This window comes from Alligator sinensis, unplaced genomic scaffold, assembly GCF_000455745.1.
Source record: "Alligator sinensis unplaced genomic scaffold, ASM45574v1 scaffold24_1, whole genome shotgun sequence".
NCBI lineage: Eukaryota > Metazoa > Chordata > Crocodylia > Alligatoridae > Alligator > Alligator sinensis.
In genome coordinates, this window is record NW_005842609.1 from 405434 (window position 1) to 425879 (window position 20446).

The 20446-nt window shown below is 43.5% G+C and overlaps 1 protein-coding gene across 2 annotated transcripts in view; it reads right to left on the reverse strand.

Annotated features, from left to right (window-relative positions):
- Window positions 1–20418, reverse strand: part of CFAP53 (cilia and flagella associated protein 53) — a 33918-nt gene extending 13500 nt beyond the window's left edge. The window contains exons 1-5 of one of the 2 annotated variants that reach the window (XM_006033135.3): window positions 20304–20418; window positions 16156–16385; window positions 13766–13939; window positions 10196–10303; window positions 712–1015 (exon numbers count right to left, since the gene is read on the reverse strand). In XM_006033135.3, the coding sequence (XP_006033197.1) occupies window positions 712–1015; window positions 10196–10303; window positions 13766–13939; window positions 16156–16385; window positions 20304–20369 (882 nt within the window). In that variant the 5' untranslated portion in view covers window positions 20370–20418. The remainder of the gene's footprint in view (window positions 1–711; window positions 1016–10195; window positions 10304–13765; window positions 13940–16155; window positions 16386–20303) is intronic. The other variant, XM_014524427.2, reaches the window with a different exon arrangement.
- Window positions 20419–20446: the final 28 nt, after the last annotated feature.

The window sequence follows — 20446 nt, forward strand, 5'->3', positions numbered from 1 at the left end:
AAAGCAGGCTAGCATTTGGAGTATATCTAATGGGGAATGGGAATCGGTGAAGATGCAAGTAAGGTGCAAAGTAATTTAAATACTGTGTTTTCTCATTTACAACGTTCATCTTAGCCCCTAAAATTAGCCCACCAAAATTAAGTTGTGTGTATTAAATGGGGAAGCTGATTTTCTAACCAATTTAGAAGCACCCTGCTTTCATTCCAGCTCCACAGTGCAGCAGCTATTATATTACTGTTCAGGCATCTGGGAGAATAATTTGACCTAATGGCTCATTGTTCTTTACTCTAGAGGTGTTAATAATTGTCTCTCCTTTTTAATGGCCTTGATGTTAAACTAATCAAGCTAACCTCTCTTAAGGCCATTTTTCTGTCTACTAGATGCTCCTGGTCTTTCTCCTTTGGGGATACTTTAGCTCTGTTCAAAACCATAGATCTACCCATGGAGACCAGTATTCAGCAGCAGCCAGGGCTTCAGCTTTAGTTAAACAGAAAAGGGAGGGTGAGTGAATTGAAGATTAGGTAATGCCCCTGTTTTGTGCAGCCATAACTCTGGAATTTTTTTTCCTTATTCTGCCTTTCAAAATCAAGGTGTGTATTGTATTATATTCCAAGACTTGTTGTATGAGAGAAAATACAGTATTTGTGGAAGGTGAATATTTAATCGTGAAAACCTTTCAAGTAGCCCTGCATTGACAATGAAGACAGTTACCAGTAATCGTGCCTCCTCTTCTTTCAGTCGCTTAGCCGCCTCCTTCTGAGCATTCAGAACAGATACCTGGGCATTAAGCACATTCAGCCTTTCTTGATTCTGTTCAGCTTGTTTCTGGATATCTACTGCCTCTCGTTTTTCCTTGGCCAACCTGTCCTCTTCCCAGAGATCTGCAAACATCTGTTCCTCCTTCTTCTCTTGGTTTTTCAACTCCTCCTTAAGTGCTAGCTGGGCCAGCCGGTCTGCACACACCTCCTTCTGATGCCTTTGACTCCAGTGTAAACGAAACTCCTCACATTGTTCTCTGACAGGTACATAAAAATAAAAGTCATAAGAAACAGGCAAGCCAGTTGGGTGACTTGTTCTGCACAGAGGGCCATGTTCTTGTGATCTAAACACTGGACTGGAACTCAGGAATCACTGATTTTGAAACCTGGCTCAGATACTAATTCTCTGTAGGACCTGTGGAAGTCACCCAAGGCCATATCAAATCATTTTTGTTGGCTCTTCCATCTAGGTCCTTTACACTCATAAGTTAGATATCTTAACCCAGGGGTATAGACACTTTACTTTAGGTAGATGTTGGTTAGAAAACAGAAGCAACTATCACAGCAGGGACCATAACACTAGCTTTCCCCCTTCAGAGAGTGCTGTCATCTCTAAACCACACAGTCAGGCTCTGCCTTGCTTGTTCTCACATTTTCTGCACTCTTGGCTGCTTGGTGGCCTATCTTCAATTCTATAGCCTAGTGGCACTCCCCTGGGAAATGGGAAAAGTGGGTTTGCGTTCATCATGATGAACTGGATTTAGAACCCAGGCCTCCCATTTCTTAAGTTACCAGCACTCTATTACACAAATGGTGGGCCCCATCGCCAGTGTTTAAGAATGAAAGCCACTGTCAGAGCTACATTTTACACTGAAATTAATGCTGCTGTCAGGGTCAGCCAGACATTAGGAGGCTATAGTGATACCTAAGGAATGGAGTGGAGTTTAAGCAGCTCCCAGCTCTGATGTGGATCATAACAGAGTTTAGCTGGAACTGAGGTGGATCACTTCAGCACATGTGCAGAGAAGCCTCAGTTGTAGGGATCTTTTCAAACCAAGATGGAGGCACTGAATTCTTGTAGGAATTTCAATAGTTTTGCAGTTGCTGGAAAAGGGTCTATCTGGATTGGTTTTAGTAACTCAGGAACTTAGTAAATATCACCTAACTCCTGTTAACACACCTATGAGAATAACGGGTCCAGCCCTAAAGGCCTGATCCTGATCCACTAAAATCAATGAGAATTTTGATATTGACTGCGAAGGGTGCTGTGGCAGGACTTTACTCTCCAGCTGAAAAACAGAGATATTTAGTCCAATATTTTATATATTATGTATATTTGGATTCCCTGTCAGGCCAGGCCTCTCTTGGTCAGCTATCGAGTACATGTAAATCAGTACAGCCTGTTCAATAGCTGGGCTGCCAGTGATTACACAGGTGCCCCCCACCTGGGCTAGCTGAGTGAGGAGGGTGTATGGACACCCAGCAGGACTAAAAACAAGACCTGTCAAAGGGCAGGTGAGCTCCCTGTGAGCCTATGGCCATCCAGATCTGGAGAGGAGATAGGCGCCGCCAGGTCACTTTGCCCAAAAATCACCAATGATGCACAGCATCTAAGGTGCCTCAATGGTCACAGCAGCCTCGAGACTGACTTGACTTGATATGTGAATTAGCATTTCCTAATAATTAAGTTCACTCTCATTTAGAAACTGCTTAGCAGTAGCTTGAAATCGTTGTTACACAGCTGAACAGGAACTCACCAGAATTTTAGTAACATTTCGTGAAATATATTAAAGAGGTTTTGCGGGTCAGTTCATACCACTTGCAGATTTTAGCTAGCTATTAAGGATCATTCCACAAAACAAGCAATGAGATAACATTGTTAGCTTTCTTTAGTCAGAGCCATTGACTTATGTAAAAAATGAAGTTACCTTCACTTTGAGAGCAAAGATTGAATATTTACAAGACCCTTGTGCTTTCATTTTTGCAAGTGAAACATTATTAATATCAATGTATGCTATCAAACTAAATTTAGCCTGAACAATAATATAAACAGGATGTAGAGTTTTATAATGTAAAATATTAGAACAGATAAAAGTGAATATTTATCAGCATGAAAAATTATTATTCTGATGAGCATGTAGGCACGCTATGACCTAAAAATGACCTAAAAACTACCAACATTATTTAATGCTCAGAGATAACCATCTTTAATGAACAACTGCAGTGCTACTTAAGAATTCATTGCAGTGATAAAAATAAACCATTTATTGTATTTCACAAGCCACTGTGTGACAACTAAGTGCCAGTTATTTGTATAATGTGGAATCATTTTTACTTTTACAATGTCCATTTATTTTGTTCATTTTTGTATAGCAAAATTATTTCAAGCAGCTCTCTCACAGCATCACACTTACAAAAGTAAAAAGAGCTATTTAATTTTCATAACTGTAGTAATGTAAACAGTACTGGAAAATCTCATTACTTAGGACTTCTTATTTCTATAAAAAAAGTTAAAAGGTAACAGACTTGAATACTTGTTTTTCATGTTCCATGATCACTAATTTTGACCTGTCCATAACAAACCATTTCCCTTCTCTGTTTATGTGTTGAGCAATAACAGTGTGCATAACACTGCACAAGATAAGAAGAAAGATATTGCCTCCGCCCTAAAATTGTGGAGAAACTAGAGACTCCAGTGGAGGATAAGGAAAATGGTTAGGGGGTTGGGGGACATAACTTCTGAGGACAGGCTGAAGGAACTGGCTTAATTTAGTCTGGAAAAGAGAAGACTGAAAGGGGATTTAATAGCAGCCTTCAAATCCTTGAAGGGTGTTTCCAAAGAGGATGGAGCTGGACTGTTCTCAGTGGTGGCAGATGACAGAACAAGGAGCAAAGGGCTCAAGTTGCAGCAAGGGAAGTACAGGTTAGGTATTAGGAAAAACTCTCTCACTAAGAGTGTAGTAAAGCACTGGAACAGGTTACCCAGAGAAGTGGTGGTCTCTCCTTTCTTGGAGGTTTTTAAAACCAGGCTAAACAAAGTTTTGGCTGGCATGATATAGTTGGGAATGGTCCTTCTTTGAGCAGGGGGTGGAACTAGATGACCTCCTGAGGTCCCTTCCAACCATAATTTTTTGTGTTCTATGATTATGATCTAAAACAGATACAAATCCAACATAAAAAACACCTGGCTCCAGTCCTACAAAGGGATTCACATATACCAACTCCTCCTCAAAGTCTCGTTATAGTTTCATAGTTGGTAGGGTCAGAAGGGACCTGAGCAGATCATCAAGTCCGACCCCCTGCCATGGCAGGAAAAAGTACTGGGGTCAAACGATCCCGGCAAGGTGTTCATCTAGCCTCCTCTTAAAGACCCCCAGGGTAGGAGCCAGCACCACTTCTCTTGGAAGTTGGTTCCAGATCCTAGCCACCCTGACAGTGAAGTAGCGCCTCCTGATATCTAGCCTGAATCTACCCTCTGCCAGCTTGCGACCGTTATTTCTTGTCACTCTTGGTAGTGCTGGGGGGGAACAGGGACTCCCCCATTCCCTGCTGGTCCCCTCTGACTAGTTTGTAAATGGCCACTAGATCCCTTCTCAGCCTTCTCTTGTGGAGGCTGAACAGGTTCAGGTCCCATAGCCTCTCCTCGTAGGCCCTGCCCTGCTGCCCCCTAATCATGCGGGTGGCCCTCCTCTGGACCTTCTCCATGCTGTCCACATCCCTCCTGAAGTGCGGTGCCCAGAACTGGACACAGTGCTCCAACTGCGGCCTGACCAGTGTTGCACAGAGGAGGAGGATCACCTCCTTGGACCTGCTCGAGATGCATCTGTGGATGCATGACAAGGTGTGGTTGGCCTTCCTGACTGCGTCCCCACACTGTCAGCCCATGTTCATTTTGGCATCAATAATGACTCCAAGATCCTCTTCTGCTTCTGCACTGATGAGAAGGGAGTTCCCCAGCCTGTAGGTATGCTGCTGGTTCTTCCTCCCCAGGTGCAGCACCTTGCACTTGTCACTGTTGAAACCCATCCTGTTCTCACCTGCTCACCCCTGTAACCTGTCCAGGTCCGATTGCAGCCTATTCCTCCCTTCTAGCGTGCCCACTTCTCCCCACATCTTAGTGTCATCTGCGAATTTGAACAGGGTGTTTTTTACCCCCTCCCATCCAAGTTGCTTATGAAGATGTTGAACAGTGCGGGTCCAAGGACTGAGCCCTGAGGGACCCCACTGCCCACATCCCTCCAGGTCGAATAAGACCCGTCCACCACCACTCTTGAGGTACAGCCCTCCAGCCAACTAGTGACCCATCTGACTGTGTAGGTGTTGACACCACAGTCTCCTAGTTTCATTAATTCCAGTTTGGACCTGCACACAAGTGCCCCTTCACACCAGTCAATAGAGAATGTGAGTTGCTACAGCTCCCAGCTACATAGCCTTGACTACAGTATTCAACTATTCATTCTGCAGCTACTCGAGGTTTTAGTTCTAGTGGGCCTCAGTTTAATTCTTGAGGTATTAGCATGATGGAGGCCATCACACAAGAGAATGACTAGAATTGCTTCCAAAGATCAGAGCTTTAGATAGCAGACTTTTTTCTTTACCCAAAATGTCTCAGTGACAGCATTTTGAGTAACAGTGGTAGGACAAAGTGGATTTGATGAGAGAAGGGAGTTTAAAAAAATCAATCCTAATTAAAGGTTGGCAATTAATTCAACAGGGACAGATGCAAGCAACAGCAGCACTGAACAAACTTTGAAGGTCAGAGTGGGAGAACAACCTAAAAAGAATGGCGAGGCATCTATTAGGGATGGCTGATCAGCCTCTGATGTATGCCAACAAAACTGAAAATCTTTCATGCAAACTTTGAACATTACAGAACTTGGAAGTGACTATGTTCTCAGTATCACATCTGATACATAAAATGCATAAGAATCTAGGACTTGCAGTAGCAGGAATTTCAGGAACAGGGCAGTACAAACACCTAGAAGTAGTTTAAGTGCTTGAACAGGCTCAAACAGACAGACAAGCTTTCCAACACTGCAAAAGGGGCTATCTTAACCAATGCAGTTTGTGTGGGTGTTCCAGATTTGCCGCTGTGCGCAGGAGCTTTCCGGCTTGTGGGACAGATGGGTTAATATGCCTTGCAACATTTTAATTTTCACAATCCTTTTGTTCTGCAGTGAGCCCAGTGTTGGTTGTCACAGGTGACAGGAGACTGAACAAGATGCAAATTTTGGGCTTATTTAGAGGTCCCAAGAGTTGCACATGACCTCTTATATATCAATTTAGGGGAATTACATTTTTGATTGCAGCAACAAACACTGGAATGGCTGGTATAATATACAGATCTTTGATCTTGAATCAAATCTCCTTTTCAAATTAAAATATTGGGTTTTACACACTTAAGTCTTTACCACACCTTTGGGAAATGATGTTATGAGGGAAAGGACTCTCTCAATCATCAGTGGAAACAAGGGAATGACAAAATGTAATGTCCTCCTTCATTTCTCTCCTTAAAAGCTGTTCTTTGCTGTGACACCTACAAGGTGGTTAGGCTGTTGTTATACTGAGAATTCTATCATCACCAGGGATCCGGGTTTTCCATTTCCCATGGGAAAACAGGAAAAAAAATGCAGATTTTCCCTTTTAATCAAGGGAAATGTGGATTTTTCATTTTAATGGAGAAACACAGGAATTTTCCAGTTTTGCGAAGAGCTCTCTGCAGGCTGGCAGAGTTCCAGCCTGCAAGGGGCTGGAGGGAGCAAGAGAAGGCCAGGCAGGCAGGGGGTGCCACGTGCATGTGCACGCTTACACATGCACACAGCCACCAGGCAGCCTGGAGAGCAGCTCCCGCAGGTAAGTCTGGCAGTGGGGAGGGGGGTTGAGGCCTCCACAGGGAGGGAGGGAGGTGGGCAGGGCTGAGGCTGGAAGGGCACAACTCCATGCCACCGCCCCTACTGTTGCCACAGAGGCATTGGGCACTTCCCCAAGGCAGCCCAGGCCTTGCAGTGGCAAGGAGCTTCCCCACCCGGCCCCGCTCTGCACTGCTGCAACTGGTCCCACCTGCTGGGTCGTGGAGGCCCTGGGAGGAGGGCAGCAGTGCGGGGAGCCCCGAATCCACAGCAGGCAGTCCACATCTGCCCCCTCCCCCTGACAGGCTCTACTCTGGCTGTGTTGCCTGTGGAAGAGGGGGAGCCAGGCTCCACGCTCTGCTCCATCGGAGCAGCCGCTGCCTCCCACGGGTAGCAGCTGGGGCTCTGGCACTGCTCCGGGGGGGAGGCAGGCAGCTGCAGACCCGGGTCCCTGGCCCCATAGCCATGGCAGCTGGGGGCCCTCTCCAGCAGGCCTGAGAGGACTGTGGGTGGAGAGTGAGGGACACCAGCAGCGCTGTGGGGCTATGGGTGGGGAGTGGCCCCATGTCCTGGGGAGCTAAGAGGGCAGGGGGAACTCTAATTTCCATTATAAAAAATCCAAAATCAAATATCAAAATATATAGGTACTTGGAATTTATTTTATTAGTGATTGAGGCTCTGGTAGGCTTCCAAATTGCATTAAAATTGTAAATAGATCAATAAAACATTGTGTTCAATTGATACCTAGATATATAATGGTGTTTCATTTTAATCATGGATTTGGGGGGTTTTAATCGGAGAATTTGCACGTGTTTTTATCAGAAAATTTACAATTTTTGCAATTTTTACACAGGGAAAGCCCGGATCCCTGATTATCACGCTAACCACTGCTGCCTCACTGTTACTTTGTACACCTCCATCCTTCCTGTATCCATTCACATTTTGTCCTATACTTGGATTGTAAATTCTTGGGAAAAGTACACCTTTGTACACGGTGTCTGTGAAGTACCTAGTACAGTGGTTCTCAACTGTGTTAGACTCCAGGCACCCTCAGAAAATGCCAGCACTTAGTTTTCAATCATTTTCACTACAGAAAAATAATAGAGCAATTCTTTTGTTGCACAAAGACTGTAGAAAGACCACACCAAGGCAGAATGTTTTTAACACCATAGATTCCTATTGGAAATCTCTGTTTATCTTGAGGATCATATTTGCACCAGTAACAGAGCTAACATTGTGTGGCACCCCATGCCACCCTTGAAAGGAATTTCAAGTCACCCCAGCACCATTCACCCTGGTTGATAATCACTGACCTAATACAATGGGTCCCAGGCCAGAACCAGGTGCCCTAGGCCCTACAGCTTTAAAATAAAGTGGGTGCAGCTCCATGGATGTTAAAGAATCCACTTCTAATTTGCAGTTCACTTGCAGAACAAAACCAAACAACAGGGCAAGTTCCCTTTCAGCAGCAGCAAGTTTCTAGGTTACAGGCTTCTGCAGTAATAAAGTACAGCTATATCCTAATCAATGGCCAGTTCCTCTCCACTTAACTGCTGTTATCCTCTTAATGAAGAACCAACCCTCGCTGTGGTCTTCAGGAATTAAAAGTGAGGAAACGAAGCGGTGAAGGAGCAGGTACTGTAGAAACTGAACGAGTGATATAATCATTTCTCCTCCCTGTATGAAGCAGGAATTTACAGCAGTGGTGATGATAAAAATCACATTCAAGGAAAGTATTATTGAGTGGTGGGAATAAAGGCTGGTGAGCCAGAAACAGGGGAGGTGAGCTGTAATCTGTTATTTGAGGACAAATTCATCTGTAGTCTGCCTTTCAAAAGGGGTGAACACCTAATCTCACTGAAGTTCATTTTCTTTTTTTTTTTTTTAAGGATGATAATATTTCCCCCCTCTCATGGTGTTGCTCTATAAAATGCTCTGAAGATAGAAAAGAATAAGAAAACTGCTAAAATTATGTATTTCACTGTGATTTTTTTGTATGGAGAAAATGTTAATTCTGTCTTAGATTTTAGTTATATTAAGAAACTGCATTTCATTTTTTCATTAGAATTTAGTAACCATCAGAGATAAATAGTCAGTACTTATGGAAAAATGTAATATTTCTACAGTATTCAAAAGAAGTGTTCAGCTCTTGAGATCTGAAAATTAGGATGAAAAATATCTATATTACATCAATACAAGTAGTTCTAGATCCTTTCAACAGTGAAGGGATTAATGACGGTTATTTTTTTCATAATTTTCAAGGAACCTGAATATAACTGAACTCTCAGGGGCAAGGAGGAGTTAAATAAATAAAAATCTTCCATGGTTAGAATTTTAATAGAAAATAACTCTGTAATTGCTTGATTCCATCAAAATAATTCCTTCAAAGCAGCTTTTACAGCAACCTATAAACATCTGCTCCCCCAGATGGCTGTTTTACTTCCTCACTTTGCTTTCCTAAGCTTCTTAACATTAAAATTGCAGACTGTATACAGTAATTTCCAGAAGACAGAAGCCACATTTATTTCCCCCACATTTGTTTATCCATTTTATGGTTCTAAGACAGATTTTTTGTAATAAAAGCCTTCTCTATAAGGATGTTTCTGATTTTATCAAAAAATTAGGGGGGGTGGGGGAGAGAGATAATATGTTTTGAGTCAAATTTTAAGGCATTGTAATTTTCTTTAAAGATATCAATAAGGAACATTTCCTAAAACTGAAACCAATAGCCAGGCAGTTCGGAAAAAAATATTATTTTGTAATACATCCAATACAAAGAGAAACAGGATACATCCAAGGAAAGACAGAATGATATACACATCAGAGGTGCCAGTGAATTGTTTAAAAGAGTTGTAAAACAGTATTTTATTAAAAAAAAAACAAACCCCAAAAAACCAAAACCCAGCAGAGACTAACATCATTCTCTGAATTGTATGTATTAACCTCCCAAAGTTAAAGTGAGGGTGTTATTGGAAGGTCAGCTTGTTCAAATTATTTCCCTCTTCCTATTTTCCCAGGTTTAAATGTAGTTAGATGCCCTTCATCTAATCTCATGTTGACATCAGGACAGGTAGGATAAAATGCTTTCATTGACACATAATAGAAATTAAACTGGCTGTTTCTATGCGTTAGTAATTTGTATTTGAGTTCATGATTTTTCAACGTTGTCATGAGATTGCATAAAGGTACAAGAGGGTGGGAGAGAGGTTGGCCCCCACTATAGTATGACATCCTTGTCCTACATCTTCAAAACTTTTAAATGTCTGAGCCCAAGATGGCTTCTTCTCTCCAGTGACAATGACCATGACCTAGCACAGAGCTGTCCAACCTCTAAGAGGCTGGGGGCTGCATGACTGACAGGCTGCACTAGCAGGGGCCACAGGCCTCTGGAGTGTATGCTGTGCATTCCCTCCCCACTTCATTGCATGCTCCCCATCTGCTGCACCACGTGTGCCCCCACTGCACCACATATCCCATCTCACCTTCCCTTTCCCAGCTGTGGGTTACACCACTGCACCATGCCACTTTGGTGCCCTGCGCCATGGACCTCCCCAGCACTGTGGGCTGTGCTACACTGCACCCTCTCACCTCTGGGAAGCCTGGAGGGGTGGTGTGGGGACTCCGGCAGATGCTTTCACCAGAGCATCAAGGGAAGATGAGTAGGAGCCTGGTATAGGCCACACGTGCATCGTAGGCCTGTGCAACATAAGCCATGGGTAAGCTTGGCAGGATTCAATTTTTATTTGTAAACATCAATGCATGATGATTTCACTTCACACTCACAGACCGCTGAAAAAAATTCCCATCGTTAATAATCAGGGGGCAGTAACCGCCACAGAACAAAGGAAAGCAGGCACTGAGCATGGTGGCACTGCGCCCGGGAGCCAGGCAGCAGGTTGACAGCCCAGCAGCACAGCAATTTCCCCTGCATCTGCTGTGTGCGTGTATGTGCACCACCATACCCGTAATATAGCGCAATCCTGAAAATTTAAAATCAATACAAATCAAAATAAATGCTTAAAAACAGAAATCAGTATTATCCAAAATTAGTAAAAATAAAAATCAAATTCTGTCAAGTCTAGTCCTGGGTAGCATGCAATGTCATGACCCAATCTGAGCTTGACCTATGCAGCAATGCTGAAGTTAAGCCTGCACTGTCCAAAGCATGCACTGTCCAAATACAAAAACACTCTGTGTTGTGCGCTGTTGCCAGGCTTAGCCATTTTCAAAAGGCCTAGGCCAAACTGCAGAAATGTGGTTAAGCAGCAGGGCCCAAAGCCTGTTTCTGAGCGACTATAACGCAGACTTTTGTACGTATGACAACTAGCTTGGTCAACAAAGTAAATGAAGCCATCCATATGTCTAGCTAAACACAATTAAACAAAGCACAAGGCCTGAAAGGAAACATTATAAATGTAGTTCATAAATTAAATAATCCAAATACACTATATCATAGCTTTATCTTAAAATTTTAAAAGACGGGACTGATGTAACCTAATATATTAGATGCTATTTTGCTATAATAGATATACCTTTGTTAAATTCCTTAAATAATTTGTAAAAATAAAACAACCTTGTCAGAGAAGACCATAAACTAAGGTAAAGAAGAAATGGGCCAGTGTTTAACAGCATTCCCCAATATGGAAGTAAAGGAGATGAGAAACCCTCCCTTTTACTTTCCCAAGAATATAAATCCGAACTAATAAACACCTTCCAAGTCCACAGGAAATCCGGGTCAATCAGTTCCAAAAGTTTCAAAGACATTTAAACAAACCCAATCAGAGATCATTTATTAGAATAAATAAATTGAAACCAGCCATCTCTAAATTTTGGGCACAGGCTGAAGGGAAATTTAGAGAACTCCACAAATTCAAGAAGATCTGCTGCTGATCTGTGTGCCACCTCTCGAGTTTCCACAAGGGAAGCCTGACCAGTGGGCCTGTTCTCCCCTTGAATTCAAGGCTATGTAAGCATTGTCTTCATTAATACAAATAAGTCTTTATTATTGCATATCCTAATACAGCTTTTGAGATGTGACTGGAACAGTTTCACTGGTCGTCAGTCTCCATACTCCAGTTAAAATTTGAAGTAACACCGAGGGCCACAATTTAACACCTCACAGGCTGCATGCAGTCCTCAGGCCACCAGTCAGACAGCCTTCTATTAACACAAATTGTCACTGTAAACATTCCCCGGAAGAAGCTGACCTAATGAACAGTCAAGCAGTGATGCAAGAACTGCTTGGTACAGTGAGAAGTGCTCCAAGCCCATTTTCCAGTATATTTTACAAATTAATGAATAAGAAATGTTCAAAATGCAGTGAAAAGTCTTTCTCCCACTAACAAATTTATTTTCTTTTTCAAGAGGGAAAGGAACAATTTATGGGAATGACAGTTTCTCTGATCACACATCGCAAAGTTACATGAGGTTGCTAGAACTGTAATTTACGGACAGAATTTATTCTTTTATTTCCATTTGGATTCATACAATCTGACATTCCATTATGTGCAAACTAGTCTATTTCTGATGATCTTGGTGTTATTCAAATTTACTAGACCTGCAAAGTAAATGCATGCCAACTTTACATGCCTCATTTTCAAAAGCTTTCCAAAAACTCACTTCTAATACATCCACAGCAATCTGGATAGTTCAGCATGCAGTTGCTTAACTGGTGTGTGAAAATGAGTGCATACAGAAACTACAGCCAGGCTAGAAATTGGCCTTAAGCTTTTCAAAAAGATACCTGTCAATTTTAACAGGATCAAAAGGAGAAAAAAGTATGTAGTGCAAATTCTGAAGGCCATGGTTTCAAGCCAGCTTCTGAATTTACACATGGCTACTTTGCAGGGACACTATTCCAGCATGCAAAAACCCAGGGTTCATTTGTTTGCGCAGACTGGGTACTTAGAGTCTGGGCAGAAGGTACAACTCTAGCCTTAAATGTCCTCTCCAGCTTCCGTATGTTAGAAAGCAGGTGGTAAGATTCCCCTAACACAGCTGGAAGTTTCAGGGGGAGCTGTTCCCCGGAAACAACCCTCTTCCCCAGAAAACCAAAGATCTTGAAAAGCTGCATTAATCAGATTTAAACAGATCTTAGGAAATAGTGTTCTGTAGTTTCTGTGAACTAGTCAGAATTCCTGTGCCAAGTCCTCAGGGTGATAAGCATCTAGAGTGCCTAGAGAAGTGCTTGTTCACGTTCTAATTAGAACGCTCCAGCTTCACTGCACCATCATGTGTATTAAGTCCCCACACATTTCAAAACAGCCACAGGGGTGCTTTATCTAAGCCTCATTGAATGAGCTTTAGAAAGAGCATCCCATCTCCAATTTGAAACATGCAGGAGCTTAATACACATGACAGTGAGCCATTTTAATTAGATCAGCTGTCTGGAAACTATTAATTAAAATGCCACTCCCCACTACCATGTGTATAGACAGCCATAGATTTCTCACTGACTACCAAGGCAGCTGCATGGTTCATCATCCATGATTTGGCTTAGAATATCAGGCAGTTTTCTCATTGGAACTCAGATAGGTACAGATTCAGCTGAGCCTTCACAAACTCTTTTTTTAGTCAGCTTCCACTTCTCCTGGGGTGCCTACACTTTAAAGTGCATAAAACAAAAACGCAGCTTTACAAGCAAATTGAGGGACTATATAAATGACTGAAGGGGAAAAGTGCTGGGATAGTCATTTTTCATAGTTATGCACTGAAAGAAACTTTTCATAGTCCTTGAACATTCAAGGTCAACACAACATGCGCTGCTTGCTGTATTCATGTTGAATGAAGTGCCCAGTTCACAGAAACTATAAAACATTATTTCCTAGGACCTACTTTAATCTGGAGGAGCACTGCAAGCTAGAACCTGTGATCCTCAGAGGCTATACTTCTTTTTAGAAGTGAGAGGGACTACGATCTGCTCTGTTGTATTCAAGTTAGGTGAGGACCTTCAATTCCTGGTATTTAGCTAGGTTGACCATCAACTCTGAAAAATTTTGGATAAATGTGTCACAAACCATGTTAAAATATAACTGCTCTTCAATTTAGTAAAAATGCTGAATTTACCATCTCCATTCCTGTCACAGTATTTGGTTGGAAAATCACATTTTTCTATTTCACTCCTATAGTCAGTTTGATAAGATATTTTCACTGAGTTACCTGAACTGCTGCTCTCGTTTTTCAGCAACCAATTTTTGCCTTTCTTCTTCTCGCTTCTCTCTCAATAGTTTTAGTCTCTCTCTCATTTTTGCTTGTCTTTCAAGAACAGTTTCTTCCAATGACTCCAACTCTGAAAAATAGCTATTTTCCTCTGCTTCCAGAAGTTCACGAAGTCTAAAATGAAGAAAATATTTCAACAAAAGCCAGCACAATCCTCTCCACTGAATTCAGTTACCTTATTACAAGTGAAATCAGACCTAGGAAATTTTTAGTGGCTCTTGTCCAACAGAACCGTGTTCTGATAGTGTGTGCAAGACAATTAACTACCCTGGTTACCATTCTCTTACCTACCTGGTGACACATGACTTTAGCACACTAGCAAAGTGGTACTTTGTCTCCATGGAGACTTATCCATGTATGAGTTTACAAACAAGAAAAATGGCATTATTAAACATTCACATAAGAGAGAAATCTTGCCAAAAATCTGAATAATTCAGTTCGAACTGAGCCACATACAAAAAAATTCCAAAAAACCAGAATAAACCCCAAAAACCCCAACCAAACAAAGCAACCTTCCCCTTAATTGGTTTTGCATACATTTATAATAATTTTAAATATCATGCTAATCTAATAGAAAATAACCATGTGAGCAATGGTAACTTAGCAATAGCTTTTTAGGCTAACTTTTATTCAAAAGCTCTGTTCCGCACTAGGTGGTGAGAGTGATTTACAGTCCACTCATGCAGTGATAGGAAATGTGGTCAATACCATCCAACTTCTGAAACTGTCTGAGAATACAGCCCTGTGCATTGTTGCCAGCACCACAGCTCTAAAAGATAATGTAACTGTGCTATGCTATGCACTTTTTAAGATGGGGATAATAAATCAAATCTTTGAGATCCAATTAGATCACTAGGCTTGGAATTAATTTACAATTTTATTTTTGGTTTTAGACACTATAGTATTTGAAAAGGATCTGATTGTGCATGATATTAAGATCCAAGTATGATATACTATAGAAGAGTTATAGGTCATTGTGTTAGTTACACCTCTGTAGATATGTGCAAGCATAAATTATTGCATGCTAGTGTAATTTATATGTAAAACAGATACCAACAGAAGGCGCAATACAGGGTAAATAAGTAAGAAAGGGGCTGGCTTGCCTGGAGATGTTTATACAACCCCCTGTTAAGCTGCTTTTCCTGATACAACAGTTTTTATGCTAAGTATCTCACGTTAGCAACTTGTAATCACATGGCCCAAAAGTCATGAGAGAACCTGGAATCAGGAAATCACTGTTTTTAATTCTGGTTCTTACAGGGACACTCTCACTGATCTCGGGCAAACCACTTGCCCTTTTTTATAAAATGAAGATAGCACCATTTATTTACCTCATAAGGGAAATGGTAAGGAGGCAGATATCTATAATATTACTTAGCTTTTCAAATATTAACTATCTTTTAAATGAGATGTCTAGACAGTGATCTGTGTAGTCTTTGCTCTAAGGCCAAAGATTACCAGTGTTGGAATTTACATTTCCTTTTCACACGTGGTCCCTTACAAGTCAGGGTTCAATCCTGATGGAACGGCAATGAAAGGAATTGTACACTACTACTAATTCCACAGTTCTTAACCTATGGGCAGACACTACTCTGAGCCATCAGTCCAACACACCGTGGAATTAATTAAAAATGAAAAATACATATACATTAACTAATGAATGAAGCCATTTGACTACACTGTGAAAAAGTTGTCATAATTTATTGCATCTAAAATATTTCTGGACTAAATTTTCTTATTCTCTATTCTCACCAGGGAAAATATTTTTTTCCAACTGTTTTCCCTGCAATCTGCTCTTGGAATCTAAAAGTTAAATTAATGGTCCTGAACAATCTGGCCTTGTAACAGGAATTTTTAACAATGTTCTTGATGCATAAACCAGAATGCAGTTCACTCCCGTAGCCCTGGAAAGCCAATACAGCTAGTAAGAAGTGCTTGATACTATTTTAGTCATTATACATTATACTCACTCAGGTATGACCTCAAATACATATGCAAGGTACTAGTCCTGCATGAGCGACCACGTTTCGCTCTAGTGTTTGGCACTATAACTATGCAGTCTACTAATTAACTGAGTCAAGGGCAGCTACTCTTTAGCAGTAGAGTCACTGATGAAGACTGGGTTACTACATACGTGGCCACAGACATGCTCACACACAGACAAGAGTTCTGTCAAGTAACACTACAATCACCATTACAGACATAATGTAAAAGATTTATTTAGTACACACATCAATTTTATTTGAAATCTATTTTGTGTGCTTTTAAACATGGAAATGAGAACAAGAACTTGAAATATGTTTAATTTTTGTTTCTATTTCATTTTTTACCTCTCTCTCCTATCCTCAGTCCCTGCCAGGTACTCTTGCATCGTCTCAGCAACCTTCTTCCGTACAGTACTGTGTAGTCTTTTGCATTCATTGTGTTCCTCCCACTGACTGATCTCACGTCCCTTGCTGTGGAGCTTTGCAAACTCCAAGTATTTAAGACGTTCCTCTTCTTTACGTCTGCACGCCAACAGGAAACTTTCAGCTTTATTCGATTTAGGGCCCTTGGCTCTCTGCAAAAGAAGAAATATTTGTAAAGATGGAAATAAAACCATCTTTTCACTTATCAGCAATCCTGCCTAGCTGATCTCCACTCAATGTTCCCCCTTGGAACCCTCAATATTAATCACTCCTGTCCCTGTTTTGTCATTTGTTGTCTCCAGTAACCAGCTGTTATTTGCCCATTTTACATAACCAATAGGTCTGACTAGTTGACTACCAGGTACTGAATAGATATTACCATATTTTCTTATGCACAACATGTACCTTTCACCCCCCCCAAAAAAATTCAGCTGCTGAAACTGGGGTGCACACAGGGTAATAGCAAAGAAATGTGGTAATAGCAGTTTCTCTGCTGCGGAAGGGGGGAGGGGGTGTTAAAGTAGCGCTTCAGTGCTGAATACAGGGCTCACTAGCTGCTGGTTCTGGACATTTTTTCTGTCCTCCACAGAGGCTCCTGCCGCAGAAGCAAGGTGATTTTTTTTCCTTCTTTTTGCCTTTCAGCAACAAGGTAGATATCTTATTCGGGGCACATGGTATGCAAGAAAATGTAGGAATAAGAAGTCCAATGTTATGTGAAAAGATTATAAACTATGCTTCTCAGTAACAGGACACCACAGTAGGAAGAACGAGCTGCTTTATGGGGCAAACAATGGCATGTGGGTGTAGGTATACTGATATCACCAGGGAGAATGCTACACTGGATGGGGCATGACCAACAACAACGACAGTGATCCCAGAGTGGTTTTCACAGCCTGGGTACAATTCACATGACAGGTGTCCACATGGACCCTGGCTACCAGGCCACAGATTTTATTTTACCCTAGTGGGTTTTATTTTAAATGTCAATACATTTTAATGGTAAATACCTCATACTTACACACTGCATTCATGGGCAGATCTAGGACTTTGAAAAATGGGGTGCACAACACATTTTTCTCTATGACGGTGCTCAACTGTGTGGGGGGCAAAGCCAGTGCTGCACCACCAACACCCTGCACCGTTGCCACCTCCAAAGAGCATGGCCAGAGGGGGCGAAGCCACTGCTGCTGGCCTCGTCTCGCCACTCTGGCCCCTAAGTAACTGCTGTCATGGCAGCACTCCATCGTTTTTACTATGTCTGCTGCCAAGACAACCACTCAGAGTGCGAAGAAAGCATTACAGACAGACAGACGGGCAGACTAAGGTTTTTATAATATCAGAATTGGTCCTGTCACTATTGCTGTTCAATGTCCTTCTCTTATTCAGATTTGTAAAACAAAATCTTACCTTCTGGAGCTTTTCAACAATGTCTCCAAGGCTTCACTGTCAGCCATTTTATTAGCTCATGTTAACATTAATTCATTCCCTGATGTTCATAGAACCACACCTGACTTTATGTTTTTTAGCTAGAGTTATAAACAACATGCAGGGCTGTGAAACAGAAGAGACATGGCAGGAAGGGCAAACAGAAAGGAACACTACAGAAAGTGAGACAGTGCGAGCATGTCTACACATGTATTTATGCCATCTTAAATTTACTGCTCAGTAAATTACTGTGCAGTAAGCGGGAATAGGCTGGCATCTACATGCGCAGGTGACCTGGAACTAAATTTAGCAACCTGCCATATGTCCCTGTAGCCACCAGGGGGAACTCCAGCCTCTGGCCACACCGCTGCCAGCACTTGGGACCAGCCTTAGTCCCAAGCTGAAACCGGAGCTGGCTGCCAACACCTAGAACTAATTTTAGTCCCAAATTGAAGCCAGAGCCAGCTGCAGGCACTTGGGACTAACTTTAGTCCCGAATTGAAGCCAAAAGAGGCAGCCAGTCAGGAACCCTGGGGATGGGCCAAGGCCGGCCCCCTAGTGGCTGGGCAGACGCAGTAGGGAGGCCCCCTGGGTTACTGCACAGTAATGCATCTACACGTGTGTTACTGCGCAGTAACTAATCAGGTGTAAATTTGATACCTGCATGATGCAAGAGCAGCTACCCCCACTGCAGGGCTAGCTGCACCCTTGCTCTCAGTCTCCTCCCCTGCAACTAGTATGAATACATCCTGCTGCCACAGCAGCAACCTCTGGGGACTTTTTTAAGTCTCTCAAGTATGTAAGAATCCCCACCTTTGCCTCCCTGCTTAGAGGCACTTCCCTTCCCCTCCCTCACCCTCTCCTCCTGCTGCTACTGCTTCCTTTACTGTCCAGGGGGTGTAGAAGCTTCCAAGGTGCCACTGCCGCTCCAGCTGAGGGACGTGTGTGCTGGGAGATTCAATCTTAGGCTGGATATCCAGAAAAACTTCTTCACTGTGAGAACAGGGAGGTAGTGCAATAGACTGCCTAGGGAAGTTGTGGACTCTGCAGCATTGGAGATGTTCAAGAAGAGGCTGGACAGCCAATGGTCAGGAATGATCTAGACATAGCTATGCCTGTTTTCTACCATGGACATTTCCCATGCTTCTGGGTTTTTCTGGTTCCTATCCCCTCCTCCCTCCCCCCTGCTTTTTTTTTTCTTCTTTACTATGCGTGTCAGGGTGTTTTTAAGCCTCCCAAAAGGCAGTGGGTATTGGTTACAGCTAGGGCTGGGAACTTAGAATCATAGGGTTGGAAGGGACCTCCGCAGGTCATCTCATCCAACCATCTGCTCAAAGCAGGACCAGCCCCAACTAGATCACTGCACCCAGGGCTTTGTCGAGCTGGGCCTTAAAAATCTCCAAGGATGGAGATTCCACCACCTCTCTGGGTGACCCGTTCCAGTGCTTCACTACCCTCCTAGTGAGAAAGTTTTTCCTAATATCTAACGTAAACCTCCCTTGCTGCAACTTGAGACCGTTGCTCCTTGTTCTGTCATCTGCCCCCACTGAGAACAGTCCAGCTCCATCCTCTTCAGAACCCCCTTCAGGTAGCTGAAGGCTGCTGTCAAATCCCCTCTCAGTCTTCTCTTCTCTAGACTCAATAAGCCCAGTTCCCTCAGCCTCTCCTTGTAAGTCATGTGCTCCAGCCCCAAAACAATTTTTGTTGCCCTCTGCTGAACTCTCTCCAATTTCTCCACATCCTTTCTGTAGTGGGGGGGGGGGCCCAAAACTGGACACAGGACTCCACATGGGGCCTCACCAGTGCTGAATTGAGGGGAATAATCACTTCCCTTCGCCTGCTGGCAACACACCTACCAATGCAGCCCAGGATGCCATTAGCCTTCTTGGCGATAAGGGCACACTGCCGCCTCGTGTTCAGTTTATTGTCCACTGTCACCCCCCCAGGTCCTTTTCTGCAGAGGTGCTGCACTGCCCATCAGCCCCCAGCCTGTCCCGGTGCATGGGGGTGTGCCATCCTCAGTGCAGGGCTTTGCACTTGTCCTTGTTGAACCTCATGAGATTTTTTTTGGTCCAATCCTCCCATTTGTCTACGTTACTCTGAATCCCAGCCCTACCCCGCAGTATATCTACTACCCCCGCAGCTTGGTGTCATCTGCAGACTTGCTGAGGGTGCACTTCATCCCATCTTCCAGGTCGCTGATGAAGACATTGAACCAAACCAGCCCCAGGACCGACCCCTGGGGCACTGCACTGGATACCGGCTGCCAACGAGACATCGAGCCATTGGTCTCTACCCATTGAACCCGATGCTCCGGCCAGTTTTCTACCCACCAGACAGCCCGCACCTCCTCAGCTTGCCTGCGAGAAGGCTGTGGGAGGCCGGATCAAAATCCCTGCTCAAGTCAAGGTATCCATGGCTCTCCCCACACCCACAGCGCCACTCCCCCATCACAGAGAGCAATGACGTGGGTCAGCGTGCCTGGAGCCAGGCCGGACAGCCATGGCTAGGGGGTCTCCCCGCCTCAGGGTCAGCCCCGTTTCACCGCACGGTCAGTCTGGTGCAGCCCGTGGGGGTTTCATCCTTGCCCTGCCCCCACGGACCCCGCGGTGACACGAGGGGAAGGGGGGGGGGTCACTGCTCACCAGCGCTACGGAGTGCGGCGTGGGGCCCGACACCTCCCGCGGCCGCCGGCTCCACAGCTGCTCCATCGCCGCGGCCCCGCCGCCGGCACTTCCGGGACGCGCTGCTCGTCGCCACGGCAACGAGGAGCGGCGGAAGGGACGTC